General features: G+C 46.5%; 1 protein-coding gene across 7 annotated transcripts in view; it reads right to left on the reverse strand.

Annotated features, from left to right (window-relative positions):
* LOC310755582 (dynein axonemal intermediate chain 2-like) overlaps positions 1-19,926 on the reverse strand; it is an 81,944-nt gene that overhangs the window by 39,644 nt on the left and 22,374 nt on the right. For 2 of the 7 annotated variants that reach the window (XM_083598733.1, XM_083598732.1), the window contains exons 12-14: positions 19,127-19,360; positions 18,794-18,838; positions 18,090-18,279 (exon numbers count right to left, since the gene is read on the reverse strand). In XM_083598733.1, the coding sequence (XP_083454859.1) occupies positions 18,202-18,279; positions 18,794-18,838; positions 19,127-19,360 (357 nt within the window). In that variant the 3' untranslated portion in view covers positions 18,090-18,201. Of the gene's footprint in view, positions 1-9,610; positions 9,692-14,229; positions 14,272-18,089; positions 18,280-18,789; positions 18,839-19,126; positions 19,361-19,926 lie in introns of those variants that run through there. The other 5 variants (XM_083598735.1, XM_083598731.1, XM_083598734.1 and 2 more) reach the window with 5 other exon arrangements.

The following is a 19,926-nucleotide window of genomic DNA, read 5'->3' on the forward strand; positions in this document are numbered from 1 at the left end:
ACCAGGCTCTCAGGGGCGCCAGGCCGAGAGTCCGGAGCCTGAGAGTTGAGTCCGGGGAAGAGCCCACCCATTGGTCAGAGTGCCGTGGCGGGCTTTTCTGCTGCGGGTGGCTCTTCGCCGCGAATTTGGGGGCGACCGAGCCAGCGAGATGCTGAGGTGGCTGGTCGGCTCTGCCCTCCTGCACGCCTGGGACTGGGCAACCGGGGGGGGGGGCGTCAGGCGGATGTTTGCACCCCAGCATCTCATATGCTTAAGACAGCCCTGGTGCTGATAACACCAAGGTGGCAGGTTCAATCCCCGTATCGGACAGCTGCATATTCCTGCATTGCAGGGGGGCCGGACTAGATGATCCTCAGGTTCCCTTCCAACTCTACAGTTCTGTGATTTTATGTACCATATTTTTCGCCCTATAGGACGCACCGTCCCATAAGGCGCACCTAGTTTTTTGGGGGGGAAATAAAGGGGGGGAATTATTCCCCCCCCCAGGCACGGGGCTGCGGCGGGGGAGGCCCGAGCTTCCCCCGACCCCAGCCCCCAAACAGGCAGCTCTCTGCAAGCCGTGGGAGCCCAGCGCTGGCTCCCGCTGCTTGCTGAGAGGTCCGTGAAGCCTGGGCGCGCTGATCTCAGCGCGCGCAGGCTTCGGCATACAGGCAACTCTCAGCAAGCAGCGGGAGCGCTCCCGCTGCTTGCGGAGAGGTCCGCGAAGCCTGGAGAGCGAGAGGGGTCGTTGCGCACCGACCCCTCTTGCTCTCCAGGCTTCAGCGAAAGCCTGCATTCGCCCCATAGGACGCACACACATTTCCCCTTCATTTTTGGAGGGGAAAAAGTGCGTCCTATAGGGCGAAAAATACGGTATTATTCAGCGTTAGAGGAGGCTGCATCTCTGCATGACCCATTTCTTTAACCTTGTCACCTTTCTTTTGGGGAGGCACTCTCAGAACAGCAAGTCTTGCTAAAATACGAGATCTTTTTAAATATAAACAACAACAACCGTGTTTATTAGTTTTGTCCTCTATAGGCTGCAATGCTGGCAGCATTGTCTCACACAGAAGGCCAAATCAAGAGAAATTAAACCGAGCTGAAATACCCGAGCAGAAAATAATTGCAGCCATAAGGTTACAAGGAAGAAGAAAGACAAGGACTAACACAGACCAATAACTGCAGGGTATGGATTCCTCTTACAGTGTGTAATTCTGACTCTTTTACATCTCTGAAAGTAAACCTTTGGGCATCAACCAGAATGAAGCGTTCCTACCAATTGAATTCTGCTCAGCTATCAGGAGTTTTGAGGGGGAAAGCTAGGAAATGGTTTGTTTGTGCTGCTGTCAAATCTCTCCTGGTCGCTTCTGGACAGACACATCAGAAATTACAGAACACTACAAATGACTTCTACAAATCTTGCTGCAGGGATGGAGAACGCAGGACCTTCAGTCGAAGGAAGCGTCTTCTCAAGACTGTACATAGCCGAGGTACGGAATAATCTAAAAGAATCTCTCCTTTGAGGCAGAGCATCCCCTTCCGACATTTCTCTGATGAAAACAGACAGTGCTGGTGAGTGGGTGGAGATGCGAGACTTGCTTTCCACATGCGACGCTTTTAGAAAGCAGCTCAGCTTGCGGGTGGGTGTGTTGTTTACTCGGTTTTTTGTTTTTGTTTTTCCACCTACAGGTTTTATCTCACTGCTGGTCGACAAGCAAATCAAAATGTGTGTATATTTAAATTAATAAGCAAACACAAAGGAATAACATACTTTGCCACCCTTTCTGGATGGAAAACCTCGGGAGGGGAAGTGGCCTCTGGAAACAAAAGGGTTCCTCTTGGGTGACGGAAGAGAGAAATGGGATCCAGGCTGAATATTTAAGCAATAAGGTGGATAGTGGTGGGAAGTAGGGGGAGGAGAGAGAGGTGGGAAAATATTGTTAAAAAAGGTGTAGTCATAGGTATATCAGTGTATTCAAATCTGAATTGTCAAATTGTGTTATTATTGTTATTATGGTTTTTGTTGTATGTGTCTTTTGCGGTTGTTGCTTGTATCGAAAAAAGGATTAAATAAATTAAAATTTAGAAATGGGATCCAGGAAGCACCAGCACCACAGTCATGGCAGTGTCTTGAAAATGGAGGGTATCAGGTGTTGGTGTGTGTGTGGGGGGGTGTACATTCTTGACCTAGACTAGACACCTTCCTGGCGAAAACTCTCTTCTGGGACAGAAGTGGAACAGGTTTTGTTTCTGGGTTTTTTTGAAAATTAAATGCTTTTCGGTAAACAGGGATAGACAGATATGAGAAATAACATACATTCTGAGACCTGGACCGCCAGGGATTGGGCAGGCTGAAAGAATGAAAGTTCTTTTCCTTTTTCTCTTGCAAGCTCCGTGGAGTGGTTAGAGAGGTGGGCCTAGGAGACCAGGGTGCAAATCCTGACCCAGCCGTGAAGCCTTAGTATACGGTGACCTTGGGCCAGTCACCCTCTCTCAGCTAAACCCACCTCACAAGGTTGTTGTGTGACATGTAGAGGTGGGGGAGCAATGTATGCCCCCTTGAGCTCCTTAGAGGAAAGTTGGGCAATCATAAACTAATAATAATAATAATTATTATTATTATTATTATTATTATTTATTTATTTATACCCCGCCCATCTGGCTGGGTTTCCCCAGCCACTCTGGGCGGTTTCCAACAGAACACTAAAATACAATAACCTATTAAACATTAAAAGCTTCCCTAAACAGGGCTGCCTTCAGATGTCTTCTAAAAGTTTGGTAGTTATTTTTCTCTTTGACATCTGGTGGGAGGGCATTCCACAGGGCGGGTGCCACTACCGAGAAGGCCCTCTGCCTGGTTCCCTGTAACTTGGCTTCTCGCAGCGACGGAACTGCCAGAAGGCCCTCAGCGCTGGACCTCGGTGTCCAGGCAGAACGATGGAGGTGGAGACGCTCCTTAAGGTATACTGGGCAGAGGCCATTTAGGGCTTTAAAGGTCAGCACCAACACTTTGAATTGTGCTTGGAAACATACTGGGAGCCAGTGTAGGTCTTTCAAGACCGGTGTTATATGGTCTCGGCAGCCACTCCCAGCTCTGACTAAAATTTAAAACGTACTAATTAAGCCCTGGCCACAGCGAGGGGCTTATGACGAAGCTATTGCCGGTCACAGGCTTGAGACAGGAGTGGGGCTTATATTTCTCAAAGGGGACTCTAGTAATCCTTGCATTAGTCCCCGGAAACAGTTCTGGCGCAGTTCCTCCTCCCTGCTTAACCCCCACTTTTTGACTCCAGAGTACTGTTGCCATGACGACAAGTCACTCCCATAAACAATGGGCTGGCATGGCCGATAAGGCATCCACGAGGGAGGCTGTCTCCAAGGCAACCCCCTTTATAGGAGAAGGGGGGAGGGAGCCCTCCATTCCGTATCACTGGGGGAGCAGGAATAACCACGATAGGGATCAACAGAAACTTGCATCTCCTCACAAGCGGGCAGCCAGTTCCCGTTCTCCAAAGGAACCTTCTTCATTTGAACCTTTTCAGCTCTTACTGTTGCCAAAATGTGGGGGGGGGGGGGAGGCAGGAGAAGCAGCTGTAGGTCAAAGCAAAGGAAACACTGAGGCACAAGGATTAGAGGAATTGCAAGGCTGCGTTTTAATGTTTTAATATTTTAATGCTGTATTTTAATCTTGTTTTTTATGTTGTATTTCAATCAACTTGTTTTTATTATTGGTTGTTAGCCGCCCTGGGGAGGGTGGGGTATAAATAAAAATTATTATTATTATTATTATTATTATTATTATTATTATTATTAAGGAGCCCTTTGGCCATTTATGATCATCAGCATCCTAACCCTGGCCACCCGAGACTCGTATCCATGTATAACACGCTCACATGCAGTGATTTCTTGGATGCATGTCCCTTCCGTGGAGGAAATCTACAGCGGCTGCATGCTGCTCTACTGTATATTATCACCAGGTCTGCTTTTGTCACAGCTACTGTGGACTTTCTGCCACGTATACATGCAGTGAAACAGACAGATAACTATGTACGCTTGATTCCGACAGGGGTAGCGGTGTTTGTCTGCAGCAGCAAAGGCGAGGCAGGGTCCTGCGACATCTTCAAAGCTTACTAGCCTCTAGTTTTTAGTTTATAGTCCGGTGGATCCCGGGACTCTTTGTTGTTTTAAAACAAACATGGATTCCCCACAGGCAGGCAGAAATAATAGTTTGGCTGTAAACAGCCCCATTATCCCAGACTCAATATTCTGGGTGTAGACATTTGCCAGCCTTTATCCTATCCTGAACCTGTTGGACTAAATACGCCCTCTTATATACAACCTGTAATATTCAGCTCAGCAAATTTTGGATTTCCATCTCCTCCTTCCCAGGTTTGCTATCCTTTCAAGACAACTCTCATGTTCTTCCTTCTTCATTGCCTGTCCTACTTGATTCTATCTAACCTACAATCCCACTACAGTGGTACCTCGGTTTAAGAACAGTCCAGTTTAAGAACGATTCGGTTTACAAACTCCGCAAAACAGGAAATAGAGTTCCAGTTAGCGAACTTTACCTTGGTCTAAGAACAGAATCCAAATGGTGGAAGGGCACAGGTGATGGGAAGCCTCATTAGGGAAAGCGCACCTCGGTTTAAGAATGGTTTTGGTTTAGAAAGGTTCCTGCCCCGTTGTTGCATCTCCAACAGATATCACTACAGTTTTTATACATTTTTGCCAGTCTGACCTGGGTCAGGTACCACAGATTAAGTTCATAAACCGAGGTACCACTGTACTCTCAAATTGCCTACTGCCCCCTTCCATCCTTAGCTTGTTTCACAAGAATGTAGGAAAGGTGAAAAACCAACCGATTTATAAATTCCCCAAGCTATACCTGTTCTTTCTTTCTTTCTTTCTTTCTTTCTTTCTTTCTTTCTTTCTTTCTTTCTTTCTTTCTTTCTCTTTCTTCCTTCCTTCCTTCCTTCCTTTCCTTTCCTTTCCTTTCCTTTTTAAAAAACACACCTTCTGTTTTCCTGATGCCCCAGCAACATTCTGATTATGACTTTTCCTTTTCATTTGGGTAGCATTAAAATTATATTATTGGAGCCAAAACTCAGAGGGATCAGACAGAAGCATACAGCTGCAATCAGGGGCATTTTTCTGGGGTAGCCTAGAGGACATGAGCTCCAGGTCTCTTGGATAGGACCCAGATCTCCTTCCCCAGACCCACTTTAAAAACAACAGGTTTTAAAAAAATAATCTTTACAAAGCAGCTGAGCAAAGCACTGTGCCAGTCTAACCTCAATTTCTTGCCATCTTAATATGCCAGAGTTCCTGCCACATGTACCGTACTAGGTGCAGAAAACTCTGTCTGTGAAGGACAGGAACAGACTGCACTGCACGTCTACACAAGGATTGAGAGAAGCACAGAGATTGGAATTTGGGCTTTGTAAGCCTCTTAAGAGTTTGGTGTGGGAGCTGTAGACTTTGGCTGTCCATTGAAGTGAATGAGCTGTGCTTTCACCTACATTGGTTGTCGAACACCTTGGTACTCGTACGTTTCGGCTCCCGAATGATCGAAACCCGGAAGTGGGTCTTCCAGTTTTTGAACTTTTTTTGGAAGCCGAATGTCCAATGCAGCTTCCGCTGTTGTTTCTGGCGCACCTGTGCAATCAGAAGCCGCGCCTTGGTTTCCGAATGTTTCGGAAGTCGAACGGACTTCCGGGACACGTTCTGTTTGAAAACCAAGGTACGACTGGATTCTCAACTTCTATGTATTTGTAAATGAACTCAAATATTACAAAATGTCAAGAAGCCCTGAGTGACCATCTTTCAGAGGGAACCTAACATATCCAAGTCCAGCCCTCCTGCAGCATCTTATAACTCAGAAAAGTGGGCTGAGTGTAACAGTATAATGAGTATTAATCCCTCTTTAAAGTTGCCTTCATCTGTCTTCGAACACACACACTCACACACAATAATCTGCCTACAGTTCTGAGAAGATCCAGGAAGGCTCTGCATCGCCCGGACATGATGCAATTCCTCAAACCAAAGCAAATGTAGCACACGGACGCAACAGCTTGGCTCCCCCTCAGGGACTGTCTGAGTCTCAGGAGCCAAGCTTGCAGAGTCAATTGCAGCCAGCATTTCCCAGCAACTCTCAAGGGGAGTCCAAGAATATCCTTCTAATCAGCAGACCTAATTTCTCTCCTGACTCCCGCAAACAGGGAGACAAGCTGGGCTCCTTAGCAGCTGCTAATGAGAATGTTCACTGGCATAGACCAAGTCCAGAGACGGTGTTGCAGAGAACTGGGAATCTCAGCTTACCTTCTATGCTCCGAGGAACCATAGGATGATAAAGGGTTATGATGAAAGACACCAGCACACCCATGAGAAACGCTATGGAATACATTCAGCTCAGGAGGAACAGAGAAGGCCCACACACTTGTGGATGGCAAGGTGTTGCCCTTAAGCCCAGCACAGTGCAGCTCCAAATGGCAACTATTAGGAAGTGAAGATGGAAGAAGCAGACGAAACAGAGAGAGCAGGTAGAAAAAGAGGGGCAGCTCATAGGAAACCTAGGAAGGAGGAGACCCTGCAGAAGTCAGTGAAGGAGCCACTGGAGCAATGTGAACATTGGTGTGCAACTGAAGTAGCCAACCAATAGTTCTGCATCTGGGGCCTCAGGCAATTGCTTCCATCTGGTACGCAGGCTGAGACCCTACCTGCCTGTAGACTGTCTCACCAGAGTGGTGCATGCTCTGGTTATCTCCTGCTTGGACTACTGCAATGCGCTCTACGTGGGGCTACCTTTGAAGTGACCCAGAAACTACAACTAATCCAGAATGCGTCAGCTAGACTGGTGACTGGGAGCAGCCACCAAGACCATATAACACCGGTCTTGAAAGACCTACATTAGCTCCCAGTACATTTCCGAGCACAATTCAAAGTGCTGGTGCCGACCTTTAAAGTCCTAAACGGCCTCGGCCCAGTATACCTGAAGGAGCTTCTCCACCCCCATCATTCAGTCCGGACACTGAGGTCCAGCGCAAGAAGTGAGGTTGCAGGGAACCAGGCAGAGGGTCTTCTTGGCAGTGGCACCCGCCCTGTGGAACACCCTCCCATCAGATGTCAAGGAAATAAACAACTATCTGACTTTTAGAAAACATCTGAAGGCAGTCCTGTTTAGGGAAGTTTTTTATGTTTGAAGTTTTATTCTGATTTTAGTGCTCTGTTGGAAGCCGCCCAGAGTGGCTGGGGAAACCCAGCCAGATGGGTGGGGTATAAATAATAAAAGTTGTTATTATAATTATTATAAATATTATTATTATTATTTGTGCCACATGGCAGAGTTGGCTTTGCACAGAAAACAGTTTAATCCCCAAATGCATAGTGACAGTTTCCACAACTGTGCTCATGGGAACTTTTGGATTCCTCATTTGGAAACCAGCTACCGCGAACAATCGTCCCTGAAAAAAGCAAAGACGCTCAGTTCATCAGCTCAGGAGAGGGGCAGCATCCAAGCCCAGGGTGAACCCAGAGTGTGCCTTATTGTACCCCAAAATCCACTGCAAGATACAGCAATTCCTCAGCAAGCAAGCCGATTGGGAAAGGGATCTCTGCAGATATAAAGTCTGGTCTATGTCATCCCTGCTACCTGGGCTCAAGCATGTACACAGCTTTTAAAGATACAGTGGTACCTCGGGTTACAGACGCTTCAAGTTACATACGCTTCAGGTTACAGACTCCGCTAACCCAGAAATAGTACCTCGGGTTAAGAACTTTGCTTCAGGATGAGAACAGAAATCGCACGGCGGCAGCAGGAGGCCCCATTAGCTAAAGTGGTACCTCAGGTTAAGAACAATTTCAGGTTAAGAACGGACCTCCAGAACGAATTAAGTTCTTAACCCGAGGTACCACTGTAATATCATTAGTCCAAAGCCCACTATTACTTGATTTCTCAGCAATCTCCTTCCCCTGCAATGATAGTCTTCAGTGCCAAGTCATTAGGATCCCCCCTTTCTCATTCACTTTAACATTTGCCAGTGTTCCCACACTTTCAGGGCTTCATTTGAAGGAAGGCCAAGCCCTCTTTCCGTGCCACTGTGCCTAACCTTAAGAATAAAGAGGAGAATTCATTTGTAACCTTCAGTAGCTGGCAAGGCAGGTCAGGAAACAAGAAAGTGAGTCCAAGGCTCACCATGAGGAATGCATCGTCTTTGGAAGGGCTGAAGTCCGTGGCACCTGCTTAGCAGGAATCATAGAATTGTAGAGTTGGAAGGGACCACGAGGGCCATCTAGTCCAACTAGGAAGGAATCTTTTGCCCAACGTGGGTGTCGAACCCACAACCCTGAGATCAAGAGTCTCACACTCTACCAACTGAGCTATCCCTTCAGGAAGTAGCTCAGAACACGTGCCTGCATTTGAGAGATCCCACGATCAGTCTCAGGCAATTGAGTTAAGAGGACTAGATAGGAGGCGATGGAGGACGGCTGCTGCCTGAGTCATTGGAGACTTCCTGGTATCCAATAACGGACTAGATCAGCGGTTCTCAACCTGTGGGTCCCCAGATGTTGTTGGACTACAACTCCCATCATCCCTGAGCTCTGGCCTTGCTAGCTAGGGGTGATGCGACTTGTAGTTCAACAACATCTGGGGACCCACAGGTTGAGAAAGGCTGGACTAGATCAATGGTAGCAAGCATGGTGCCCTTCAGATGTTGCTGGACTACAATTCCCAAGAATCTCGGCCAACATGGTCTATGGCCAGGGATGATGGGAACTGTAGTCCAAGTGTTGTCTGGAGGGCATTGTATTGGCTACTACTAAGCTAAATGAACCAATAGGATAACCAACAGGCAAAGCAGCTTCCTCTACTTCCTATGTGGGATGCATCTTCCAGCCTTCGAGATGATGCACCAGACCTTCTGGATCAGAGGTCACATTGCCCAGGCAGCTTGGAGCCTCAGGGACCCTCTTTATGTTAAAGATTACTTCCTTCAGCAGCCCTGAACTCTTGGTGGATATTGCACCACCAAAGTGTTGGTGTTGACCTTTAAAGCCCTAAACGGCCTCAGCCCAGTATACCTGAAGGAGCATCTCCACCCCCATCATTCTGCCCGGACACTGAGGTCCAGTGCTGTGGGCCTTCTGGTGGTTCCCTCACTGCGAGAAGCAAAGCTACAGGGAACCAGGCAGAGGGCCTTCTCGGTAGTGGCGCCCGCCCTGTGGAACGCCCTCCTATCAGATGTCAACGAGATAAACAACTACCTGACATTTAGAAGACATCAGAAGGCAGCCCTGTTCAGGGAAGTTTTTAATGCGTGACATTTTAATGTATATTTAATCTTTGTTGGAAGCCGCCCAGAGTGGCTGGGGAGACCCAGCCAGATGGGTGGGGTACAAATAATATATTATTATTATTATTATTATTATTATTATTATTATTATTATTATTATTATTTTCAGTGACCTACGCTGCATTATGTGTGTGTTTGTGTTTAAATTATTGAAACCCATCCGCATAGCTTGTCCTCGATGCTGGATTTCAAAGTCCCATCTCAAGAACTCATCCTGCACAATCTCCAGTCCCCTTCCCACCACTTGCAAGGCATCAGGAAGGAGGACCCCATGGTACCTGATCATCCACTTTGTGAGCTATGAGCGTGGCTCCTTCTTCCAGCTCTGCCAAGCTGACCGGCCGTATGCGAAGAGCCACCTAGAATACAAAGAAGTGATGGATTATGAGCTACAAAAGGATTCCACCCCTACTGATTCAAGGAAGATGAGGAAGAGAAGGGGGTGGGGTGGGGGGAGAGAGAGACGCTTAGCACCTTCATGGGAGTCATGGCTGTCTAGAGACAAAAAGCATGAAGGAAGTTCCTTCCACTTCCGAACTTTCTTCGGTCAATTTCTTCCACCACTGCCCTGCTTCACCTGAGCATCGCCTGTCTAGAGAGAGAACCTGCGTCTCTCAGAGGCCTTGGCAGGCAGCCACACACAGACAATTACAGTATTTTTCCCTGGATGAAAGGAAACACTGTCCAGAAAGCAGCATCTCTGGCTTCAGACATCGCTGAGCCATGGGTCTACAGAAGCTGCTGCAGCCACGTGAGCCAGCAAGGTTCATTTCTTTTCCCCACTCGCCCTCTAAAGACAACAGCCCAGAGCTGCAAGATGTTCCGTCACTGGAGCTGTTTGTTTACCAAAATGCCCACTTTCTCATCACATGATGTTCAGAATTTGGAAGAAAGGCCTTCAGGACACAATCTAGAGGATATACTTTCTAGGCAAGACTGTACCTTGGTATTTGAGAAGTTAAAACACAGCTGGTTTTAAATCAAACACAGCAGCTCCTGAAAAAAACAGGCCTTATTGTTATGTTGGATTCAGTCTGAAAGATCCACTTGTTTCTTATTCTTCCTCCAACAGAAATGCCCTTGAAAGGTTTTTCCCCTCAAAAACCCCCACACCATTTTATACAGCATCACATGGGCTGCTGTTAAGAAACTCGTTGCAGTTTCCACCCCTCTAAACCCTATATAATAATAATAATAATAATAATAATAATAATAATAATTTACTTATACCTGCCCATCTGTTTAATGTCATTTTGTTGTACGCATACAGTAGAACTTCACCTATCTTAAGCTGGAGCATCATTCAAAAAAGCAGAGAGGAAATTGAAGTCTGCATAACTGAAATGCAATTCTACATCTACTGCTTTTTTGCATTTTTACTGTTGCTACGACAACTGCTTTTGTTTCTGATCTGTTTTATGGTTTTCTTTTGTAGGCTATCTTGAAAATCTAGATTTAAAAAATTATGTTTTTTTTAAAGTCTGCATAACTGAGATACAATTTACAAATGACTGTATACCTAGGAATTAGAATTTTATATTGCCAGAGTTTAGATAAAGCACACTCTCTTGTGCAACAGGTATAACGGCTTATTTAATTAGCTGGTTAGTTAGAATATGGATATACTGTACTGCTTTTCAATAAAAGTTATCAAAGCACTTTACACAGTACAACGTGCCTTACAAACGTGCTTGAATAAAGTTGGTTACATTCTCAGTAGGGGTGGCTCCACATATATGCCTTCTGATCTAGGCTCCTACATAGGTAAAGGTAAAGGGACCCCTGACCATTAGGTCCAGTCATGGCCGACTCTGGGGTTGCGGCGCTCATCTCGCTTTATTGGCTGAGGGAGCCGGTGTACAGCTTCCGGGTCATGTGGCCAGCATAACTAAGCTGCTTCTGGCAAACCAGAGCAATGCACAGAAACACCGTTTACCTTCCCGCCAGAGCGGTACCTATTTATCTACTTGCACTTTGACGTGCTTTTGAACTGCTAGGTTGGCAGGAGCAGGGACCGAGCAACGGGAGGTCACCCCGTCGCGGGGATTCGAACCGCCGACCTTCTGATCGGCAAGTCCTAGGCTCTGTGGTTTAACCCACAGCGCCACCCGCGTCCCCAGGATCCTACATAGGAATATAGAAATCTGCCTTATACTGAGACAGACGCCTGAGACGTGCTCTACCACTAAGCCACAGCCCCTTCCCCTATTACTCTCTCCCCCTCTGGCCCCATCCCTCTCTGTGCTTTTTCTCTCCATCATTTCCTTTTACATTGCAAGATCCATGAGGCAGTAGCCTGTTTTCACGTCATACTTATGTGGCCCATGCCTTTGTGCTGATGATGCTCCAATTAGCACAGGCCTATGCAAACTCGGCCCTCCAGATGTTTTGGGACTACAACTCCCATCATCCCTGACCACTGGTCCTGTTAGCTAGGGATGATGGGAGTTGTAGTCCCAAAACACCTGGAGGGCAGAGTTTGCCTATGCCTGAATTAGCATAATTGTGTAGGAAAACACAGCAGGCTGCACGTACATTGTGACAGGAATTGAATTATCTGAATGTTGATTGCCAAGATTATTGCCATTGTGCACAACAATTGCCACTCAATGCCATGAACACACAACAATTGACGCCTGGTTATCATCATGTCAGTTTTCATTATTTTCATCCCAGAGTAGCCCCTCTCCACTCCTTATCCAAATATCGATTCAGATACACAAGGCTACACAGGTCCGGTGTGATGCAATGCACACAGCAAAATACACAGGAGCTTTTCTCTATACCTGCACCAGAGGCAACAGCCACAATGCACCCCAACTCCTTAAGAAACAGGTAGATAAGATTCTCCACCAAGATGCAGCTTGCCTAACCATCATTGGATAACATTTTATTTAGCAACACTTTTGTTTGTTTGTTTGTACACCCTAAGCTCCCAGGGTGGTTTACAGCATTAAAAACAGTATTTAATATAACTTATACTATAAAGACAATGCTTATGCAGCCTGAAGTTTTATCTGCACCTAGGGAATAAAACTAGTGGACAGGAGAACTGAGACATACTTCGCTATCCCAGGTCATTGTTTGCAGCTAAGTTTGTTTACAGGGCTTGACCTCTTAGGTCTGGGGCATAAGATAAGAGGATTTAGTTCCCTGCATAACTACAGCTATTCTAACCTGCCAGACAGGCTGCGCTGATAGAGTCAGGGAAGCTCTCTCTGGATCCCATTTTGATAAGGGAGAAAGCTGATCATCTAAGACTAAGGGGCACCCTTAGGACACCTCCTTTGACCTTTCATATACTTACCGTCTAACACAACCAACTCAGCTATTAATCAACTCGATCCCCATGCCGTTGTATTCGGGTTTCTTTGCCACTTGCGTGCATGTGTCCGTGTGCGTATACCATTTCAAAAAGCGCTTGCCAACTTTTTTCTCTCGTCCTGCTGACGGACTTCACCGCCCGCTTCCCTTCCTTTTCACCCCTGGAGAGGACTTAGAAACAAGGAGCCCCTTTCACTCACCGTGAGCTGCTGGTCCTTGGAGTCGCCCGTCTCCTTCATGATCATGACAGGTGCGCACCCAGAAGGCGAGGAGGGTGGGTGGAAAGCCGGGGGCTGCTGGGTGGGAACTAACAAACAGGCGTCAGCCACGTGCGGGTCCCTCCTTTTGACTTGTCGATTTCACCTCTATCTCCCTTCTTTACCCGAGGCTGGTCCGTTTCAGACTCAGTTCATTCCGACCGGAAAAAGCCAAGCGGGCGCTTCTCAATCCGAGGCAAGACTTAGGAGGCGTCGCCATTCAACGGGCGCCCGCACCTTGCCAAATTACGCGCGCGCCTTCCCTTTTTGGAGAGCTGCCGCAAGCTGCAGCTCTGCCTGCGCCTCGCCTTGGGGGACTCTGCCGTTCCCCATCTGGGATCTGCAGAGGCTCAGCCTTTTTCTGCCCCCGCCGTCTCGCGCCTCTCTCTCTTTCTTCCTCTCGCTGCCTCCTGGTGTTTCGGGTCCCCTGGAGATCTTTCCAAAGTGTACACAACAACCGGGCGCGCGGAAGGCTTCCTCCTGGTGACATAGAGGCGCGCGATTGGCTGGGCTGCGCGGTCTTGTCCTGCTCCGCGTCGCCCTCTGGCGCTTAGTACCGAAGAGGGAGTGGGGGGCGGGTGCCGCGGAAGGATAGAATCATGGGATCGTAGAGTTGGAAGGGATTCCCCCCGCCCCCATCTAGTCCAACCCACCTGCAATGCAGGAATCTCGGCTGAGAAGCATCCATGGCAGATGGTCAGATAGAGAAGGACCTGCGGTGGCCAAAGAACTCACCCCGTTTCCAGAGATTCTGGCATTCGTCCTGGAGGATGTCCCGAAATAAGCCATCAAACAGCTTCGCCCCAGAACATGTGCAGAGTGCCTTTCCTTCATCACCGAACATAGGAGCCAACTCCTAGGGGCTGTAGTCTCTTCACCTGCTCCTAACAAAATATCTGAGGGGGTCTTCCCCCTCAAAGTTGATGGGCATTGCCATTCAAACGGCGGGCGGGCGCATCTTGTGATCAATAATGCAGGGCTGGGTTTACCTGGGTCCCCTCAATATTTTATTCAAATTGGCACCCCCGGCACCGAACACTCGCAAGCCATTTCCCCTGCTGCATGATCTGGGGCTGAAGTGGAAGGGATTTTCGTTAAGGAGGGTGCAGCCCCAGGCTTCAAGAAGAAGATATTAGCGGGACAATTATAGTGTTATAATTGTAATTTTTATATAATTATAGTGTTATAATTATAGCCGCAATATCCATTTATCTGTACCCCTTTGCATGGGACAAAGCAGGAATAAGCAATTGCGGGGTCATCTATAGCACCTCTGTAACTTACCTGTTCTCTTCGAGGTTTCTCCCACAGAGCCCCTTCCATTGCTCTCTTTACACATCACTTGGTGGCTCACCTGGCTATTCCAAAAATTAGGAGCCTTGATTAGATTTTAACATGTGCTGGATGCAGGGATTAGAGAGGTCTGGCACTCAGCTGAACACCACAAACTCATAATACTATTCAAGTGCAATGTCACGAATGCTACACTTGGCCTCACCCTCTCCTCCAGCTACCACTGAAGAGCTAAACCATGGGTAGGCAAACTAAGGCCTGGGGGCCGGATCCGGCCCAATCGCCTTCTCAATCCAGCCTGCAAACGGTCCGGGAATCAGCATGTTTTTACATGAGTAGAATGTGTCCTTTTATTTAAAATGCATCTCTGGGTTATTTGTGGGGCATAGGAATTCATTCATTCCCCCCCAAAAAATATAGTCTGGCCCCCCCACAAGGTCTGAGGGACAGTGGACTGGCCCCCTGCTGAAAAAGTTTGCTGACCCCTGAGCTAAACTAAGGACCATATTGCCGTGAGGTTGCCTAGAGGAAGGCTTAAGAAGAGACACAGCAAAAGCAGATCATTTATGAAGAAATAGTGTCTGGGCTTGCTTGCTTCCCTGTTCTCTTTTCCCCTCCCCCCCCCCAGCTGTCTATTTATTAGCTGCAAGGAGTGTGCTGTTTTTTAAACCCTCATATATATAAAGCCCCTATATATCATGAGGGACATGGGTGGCGCTGTGGGTTAAACCACAGAGCCTAGGACTTGCCGATCAGAAGGTCGGTGGTTTGAATCCCCATGATGGGGTGAGCTCCCATTGCCCTGCTCCTGCCAACCTAGCAGTTTGAAAGCACATCAAAGTGCAAGTAGATAACTAGGTACCGCTCCGGCGGGAAGGTAAACGGCATTTCCGTGCGCTGCTCCGGTTTGCCAGAAGCAGCTTAGTCATGCTGGCCACATGACCCGGAAGCTGTACGCCAGCTCCCTTGGCCAATAAAGTGAGATGAGCGCCGCAACCCCAGAATCGGCCGCAACCGGACCTAATGGTTAGGGGTCCCTTTACCTTTATATATCATGGGGACCTTCATGAGACAGACACAATGCTCCATGGGAAGGGCATCCAGTTTATGCAGCAGCAATGATGCGAAGTGTGGTGGGATCGCACAGGGTGCGAAAGAAAAATCCTGAGAGCTAGAAATTTAGGATTTCAATATGTTTGGAACTGCTCTTGGCATGCTTTCAAACAAGTTTACCAAAGGGAGAGCTCAACCTTAGAGTAGTAACTCGCTAAGTAACTAACAGCAGGGACTGTGCGTTTTCAAGTGCATTTTGTGCTTCGGCCAGATGCTATGTCCGCATCAGGAAGGAAAAAACAATAATAAAGACTGCAACAAGACTCCATTGGAGGCAGCTCTTCTCCATTACTCTCACCTTCTGCTTCTACCTCGAGGAGAAAGTGTTTTGCATGAGCTGCAAGATGAGCATCCCATTAATAATTTAACCAACAGGGATTGGTGGAGCTGCTGCCCTGCAATAGTAAGGCCTGGATATGTTGACTTTGCTGCGATAACTGGCCTTTGCTCTCTGTTGCGTGGTCCCTGGCGCCAACGCTTCTGGTTATTGTAGCTCAACTGTCTTTGTGTCTGTGTCTCTCTCTGTGTCCTTTGCCATTTGAAGCACTGTGGATTTGAGAAGCGACAGTGGGAGTTTTCTCTTGTCGCGTTGGAGGCAGCAAATGCAAAGATTCCTTGGGCTCAGACATTAAAAGGAGCAGGAAGGCAACAGCTTTAAGATCAGATACCTGGAATAACAGGTTGGGAATTGCCCAAGAAAGATGTTAAATTATTTTTGTATGCCACAACTGCTGCTTGAATTTTATTAGCTAAGAATTGGAAAACACCAGAAGTAACAACAGTGGAAGACTGGCAGATGAAAATGATGGATTTTTTGGAGCTGGCCAATCTGACCGGAAGAATCCGCGACCAGAAGGAGGAGGAGTATCAGGAAGAATGGACGAAATTTAAAGACTATTTAGTTAAACATGTTAAGTTAAATTAATTGGAGATGCTTGCAAAAAACAGATAGGTAATGTGATGAATTAATATGTTTAATGCGGAACGTGAAAGAAAGAAAGATGTTAAGTGATTAAGTTAATTTTATTAGAATATTGGTTTTGGAAAACCATTAGAATGATATGCACCGAAATTCAACCAGGGGGGTATGAGGAAGTCACTTAACAATGTTACTAAGTTTGGTTTAAATACGGTTGAGATTTATGTTTGTTTGTTTATTAATTTTTTTTTGGAAAATCAATAAAAAAAATTGGAAAAAAAAGATCAGAGATACCATATTTCCATTGTATTACACAAAGTGATTATAGGGCAGTGATGGCCAATTCTAGGATCTGACATCTCATTAAGGAGGGCTTTGAGAGGAGGAGGAGGAGATGGATGCTACTTTGCAACTGCACTGGCCTGATGAAGAGGAAATTTTACACCTCTCGGAAAAGTGAGTGGGTGACATTGGAAAGAAATTTGTGGAAATATATTCAGGTGCCAAGGCTCAAAGGGTTCAATATTTCTAGATAAAGTATTATTATTCTTCCTCTTCTTCTTCTTCTTCTTCACAATTTGACCTTCAGAACTAGTCACCCCAAAGGAAAAATACAGAGCGCGGGGGGGGGGGGGGGAGAGACCTGTGGCCCTCTAAGTATTGTTGGACTACAGCTCCCATCATCCCTGACCACTGGGATGATGGGAGTTGGAGTCCAACTACATCTATTGGGCCACAATGAAAATGTGTGTCCCAGGCTTTTAAGAGTCGTCTACCCATGTACTATCTGAAACCAAAGGCACACATAGGTTGCCAGATGTGAAATTTTCTTCAGCTCTCCTACCCCACTAGTGGGTTTTCCCCCAGACTGATGTTTCCTCTGATTTACTGCCGAAGAGTGGGTTTTCCTGGAGAAAGCAGCAGGGCAAAGGCAAAACCACTTGGAAAAGCAGACAACCACTCAGACCCATAACTTCTAGATACAGTGGTACCTCGGGTTACATATGCTTCAGGTTACATACACTTCAGGTTACAGACTCCGCTAACCCAGAAATAGTACTTTGGGTTAAGAACTTTGCTTCAGGATGAGAACAGAAATTGTGTTCTGGCAGTGCGGCAGCAGCAGGAAGCCCCATTAGCTAAAGTGGTGCTTCAGGTTAAGAACAGTTTCAGGTTAAGAACGGACCTCCAGAACGAATTAAGTACTTAACCCGAGGTACCACTGTACAGAACAAGCAGAAGTGTGGATGAGCCCTTATTAGATGTCTCTGAATGCTTCCACACAGGTATTTATTATGGGATCAGGGCTCCACATTTATATCCGTCTTTATTTCCCCCCTATTTAATCTAGATGTGTTTCTGGGAGAAATTGGGGCAGGGAACCCCTTATGGCTAATAATGACCTGCTTATAATATCTTGATGACCTTTTTGCAAATGAAGCCCCCATCTGAAATCACTCTGTTATCTCCTATGTCGCTTGGCTGCCTTGCCTAGAGTGCTTTATTAATGCCACTCAACATTATAAACTGTCACAGTACTGAACCACACCTTCAGATGGCAGCAACAAAAGCATCTTGCTCCCTCCACCTTGGCAGAGACGCTGCAAAAGGACTAATTTCCCCTTGTTGGCATTTATGGATTTCTCTCTCCTGTGCAGAATATTAAAGCGTCCTCTATGCGGAAGTTCCTTTTATTGTTTTCAGCCCTGTATTGCTATCAATTCATCACGGCGATCTCAAATTTTATTTCTGTCCCTCTGGCACTGAGAGTTATTGCAAGTTTCCATGGCAAAGGCACTCAGGACTCAGCTGGACACTCGTTCGGGTTAGGATAGAGTAGCGGGAGAAAAGTGCAAAAAATTGTTGCTACATTTATTGATAGAGTCTGTTGTGTAAAAAAAATGATAGAAAGAGCAAACAGGAAGGCATATAAATTCCATGCAGGAATTTCAGGGTTCCCCATTCACTCTTCTTCTTCTTCTTCTTCTTCTTCTTCTTCTTCTTCTTCTTCTTCTTCTTCTTCCTCTTCCTCTTCCTCTTCCTCTTCCTCTTCCTCTTCCTCCTCTTCCTGCAAAAAACAAAAACCAGGAATATGTCTTTGCAAGTTTGTACTAACAAGTGATCTCCCCTCAAAATCAGTCTCTGGGAGAGGTATATCCTTATCTCTTCTGGATTAAAAGTTACCATAATGAATTGGAAACCACTTCAGACAGGTGAGGAATTGTATTTTTTTTAATCCCACAGTAAAAACCCAAACCAAAAAGCCAACCCACTGCACATAGAAAATGAGAAATTCAGGGGAAAGGGTTTTCAACTTAAATGTTTTCCCTGGTGAACGAATTCCTATGCCCACAAATAACCCAGAGATGCATTTTAAATAAAAGCACACATTCTACTCATGTCATTCCTGGAATTCATGTAATTCATTCTACACTGATTCCTGAACCATCCGTGGGCTGGTTTTAGAAGGCAATTGGGCCGGATCCAGCCCATGGGCCTTAGTTTGCCTACCCATGCATTAAATGATATTTGGGAGTGGGATCAGGAATACTGACCTTAGGAAGGATTGGTTCATCGTCTTCTTCGTCAAATGTCCGCTCCTGTAATATGGAAGGATGTTATAAGACTGAAACTTCTTCCTGGAACATTCCTTCTCTTGCTACGCATTAAGTGCCCCTGTACCATGATGTCACATTCTTGGAGGCTATTTCTTCTACTTTATTTATTTATCTGTCTCCTCCTGTATATAATTCCTATCCTGCCGTTCATCGCCAGACAACCCCAGGGTTACATACATTTCCGTAAATGATACCTGGCAGCTATTTTAAGACTCATCAACCTCCCTGGACTTTGTGCTGTGCTTGCATCCTTTTCAGCAGCCCTGTTACCTGGTCTTCGCCAGTTTTGAGCTTGGCTTTCGCTCGCTCCCTGCGCTTGAGCTCTCCCTCGATGACGTCAAAGAACTCCTTCTGCACCCGTGCCAGGATCTCCTCCGGCTTCTCCTCTTCCACGTCCTCTTTGCCCCTGTCCTCCTTGCTCTCTGTCTTGGTCCTCTCCTTAAGACGCATTTCGCGGTGGCGGGCCTCCAGAATCTTCTCTCGTTTCGTCTCCCGCTCAAACATCTGAGGTGCACAGAAGGATTACAAGCTGAAAAGGATTCAAGGGAGCCCCGTAGGTGGAAATAAAGCGGCCTACCTCACGGAGGCTAAATCAGTCATTCCACTAACTTTGGACTACAGTGGTACCTCGGGTTAAGAACTTAATTTGTTCTGGAGGTCTGTTCTTAACCTGAAACTGTTCTTAAACTGAGGTACCACTTTAGCTAATGGGGCCTCCCGCTGCTGCACAATTTCTGTTCTCATCCTGAGGCAAAGTTCTTAACCTGAGGTACTATTTCTGGGTTAGCGGAGTCTGTAACCTGAAACGTCTGTACCACTGTATGGGGTTTCTGAGCCCTGTGTTGGGGTCCTGTGATAGTTCATTAACCTTCCTATTAGAGAGATGCAGACCTGTCTCATTTTAAAGAAATATGGCAGATCCCATCATTTTTCTACAAGTTTTTTTAAAAAAGTTTACAATAAACTAAGGTTTATATTAATCAGGCTATCAAGAGGCATTCACACAATTCAAGGACACATTCGAGTCATAGAATCATAGAGTTTGAAGAGACCCTGAGGATCTTCTAGTA

Source organism: Podarcis filfolensis (genome assembly GCF_964270895.1).
Source record: "Podarcis filfolensis genome assembly, chromosome: 2".
Taxonomy (NCBI): Eukaryota; Metazoa; Chordata; class Lepidosauria; order Squamata; family Lacertidae; genus Podarcis; species Podarcis filfolensis.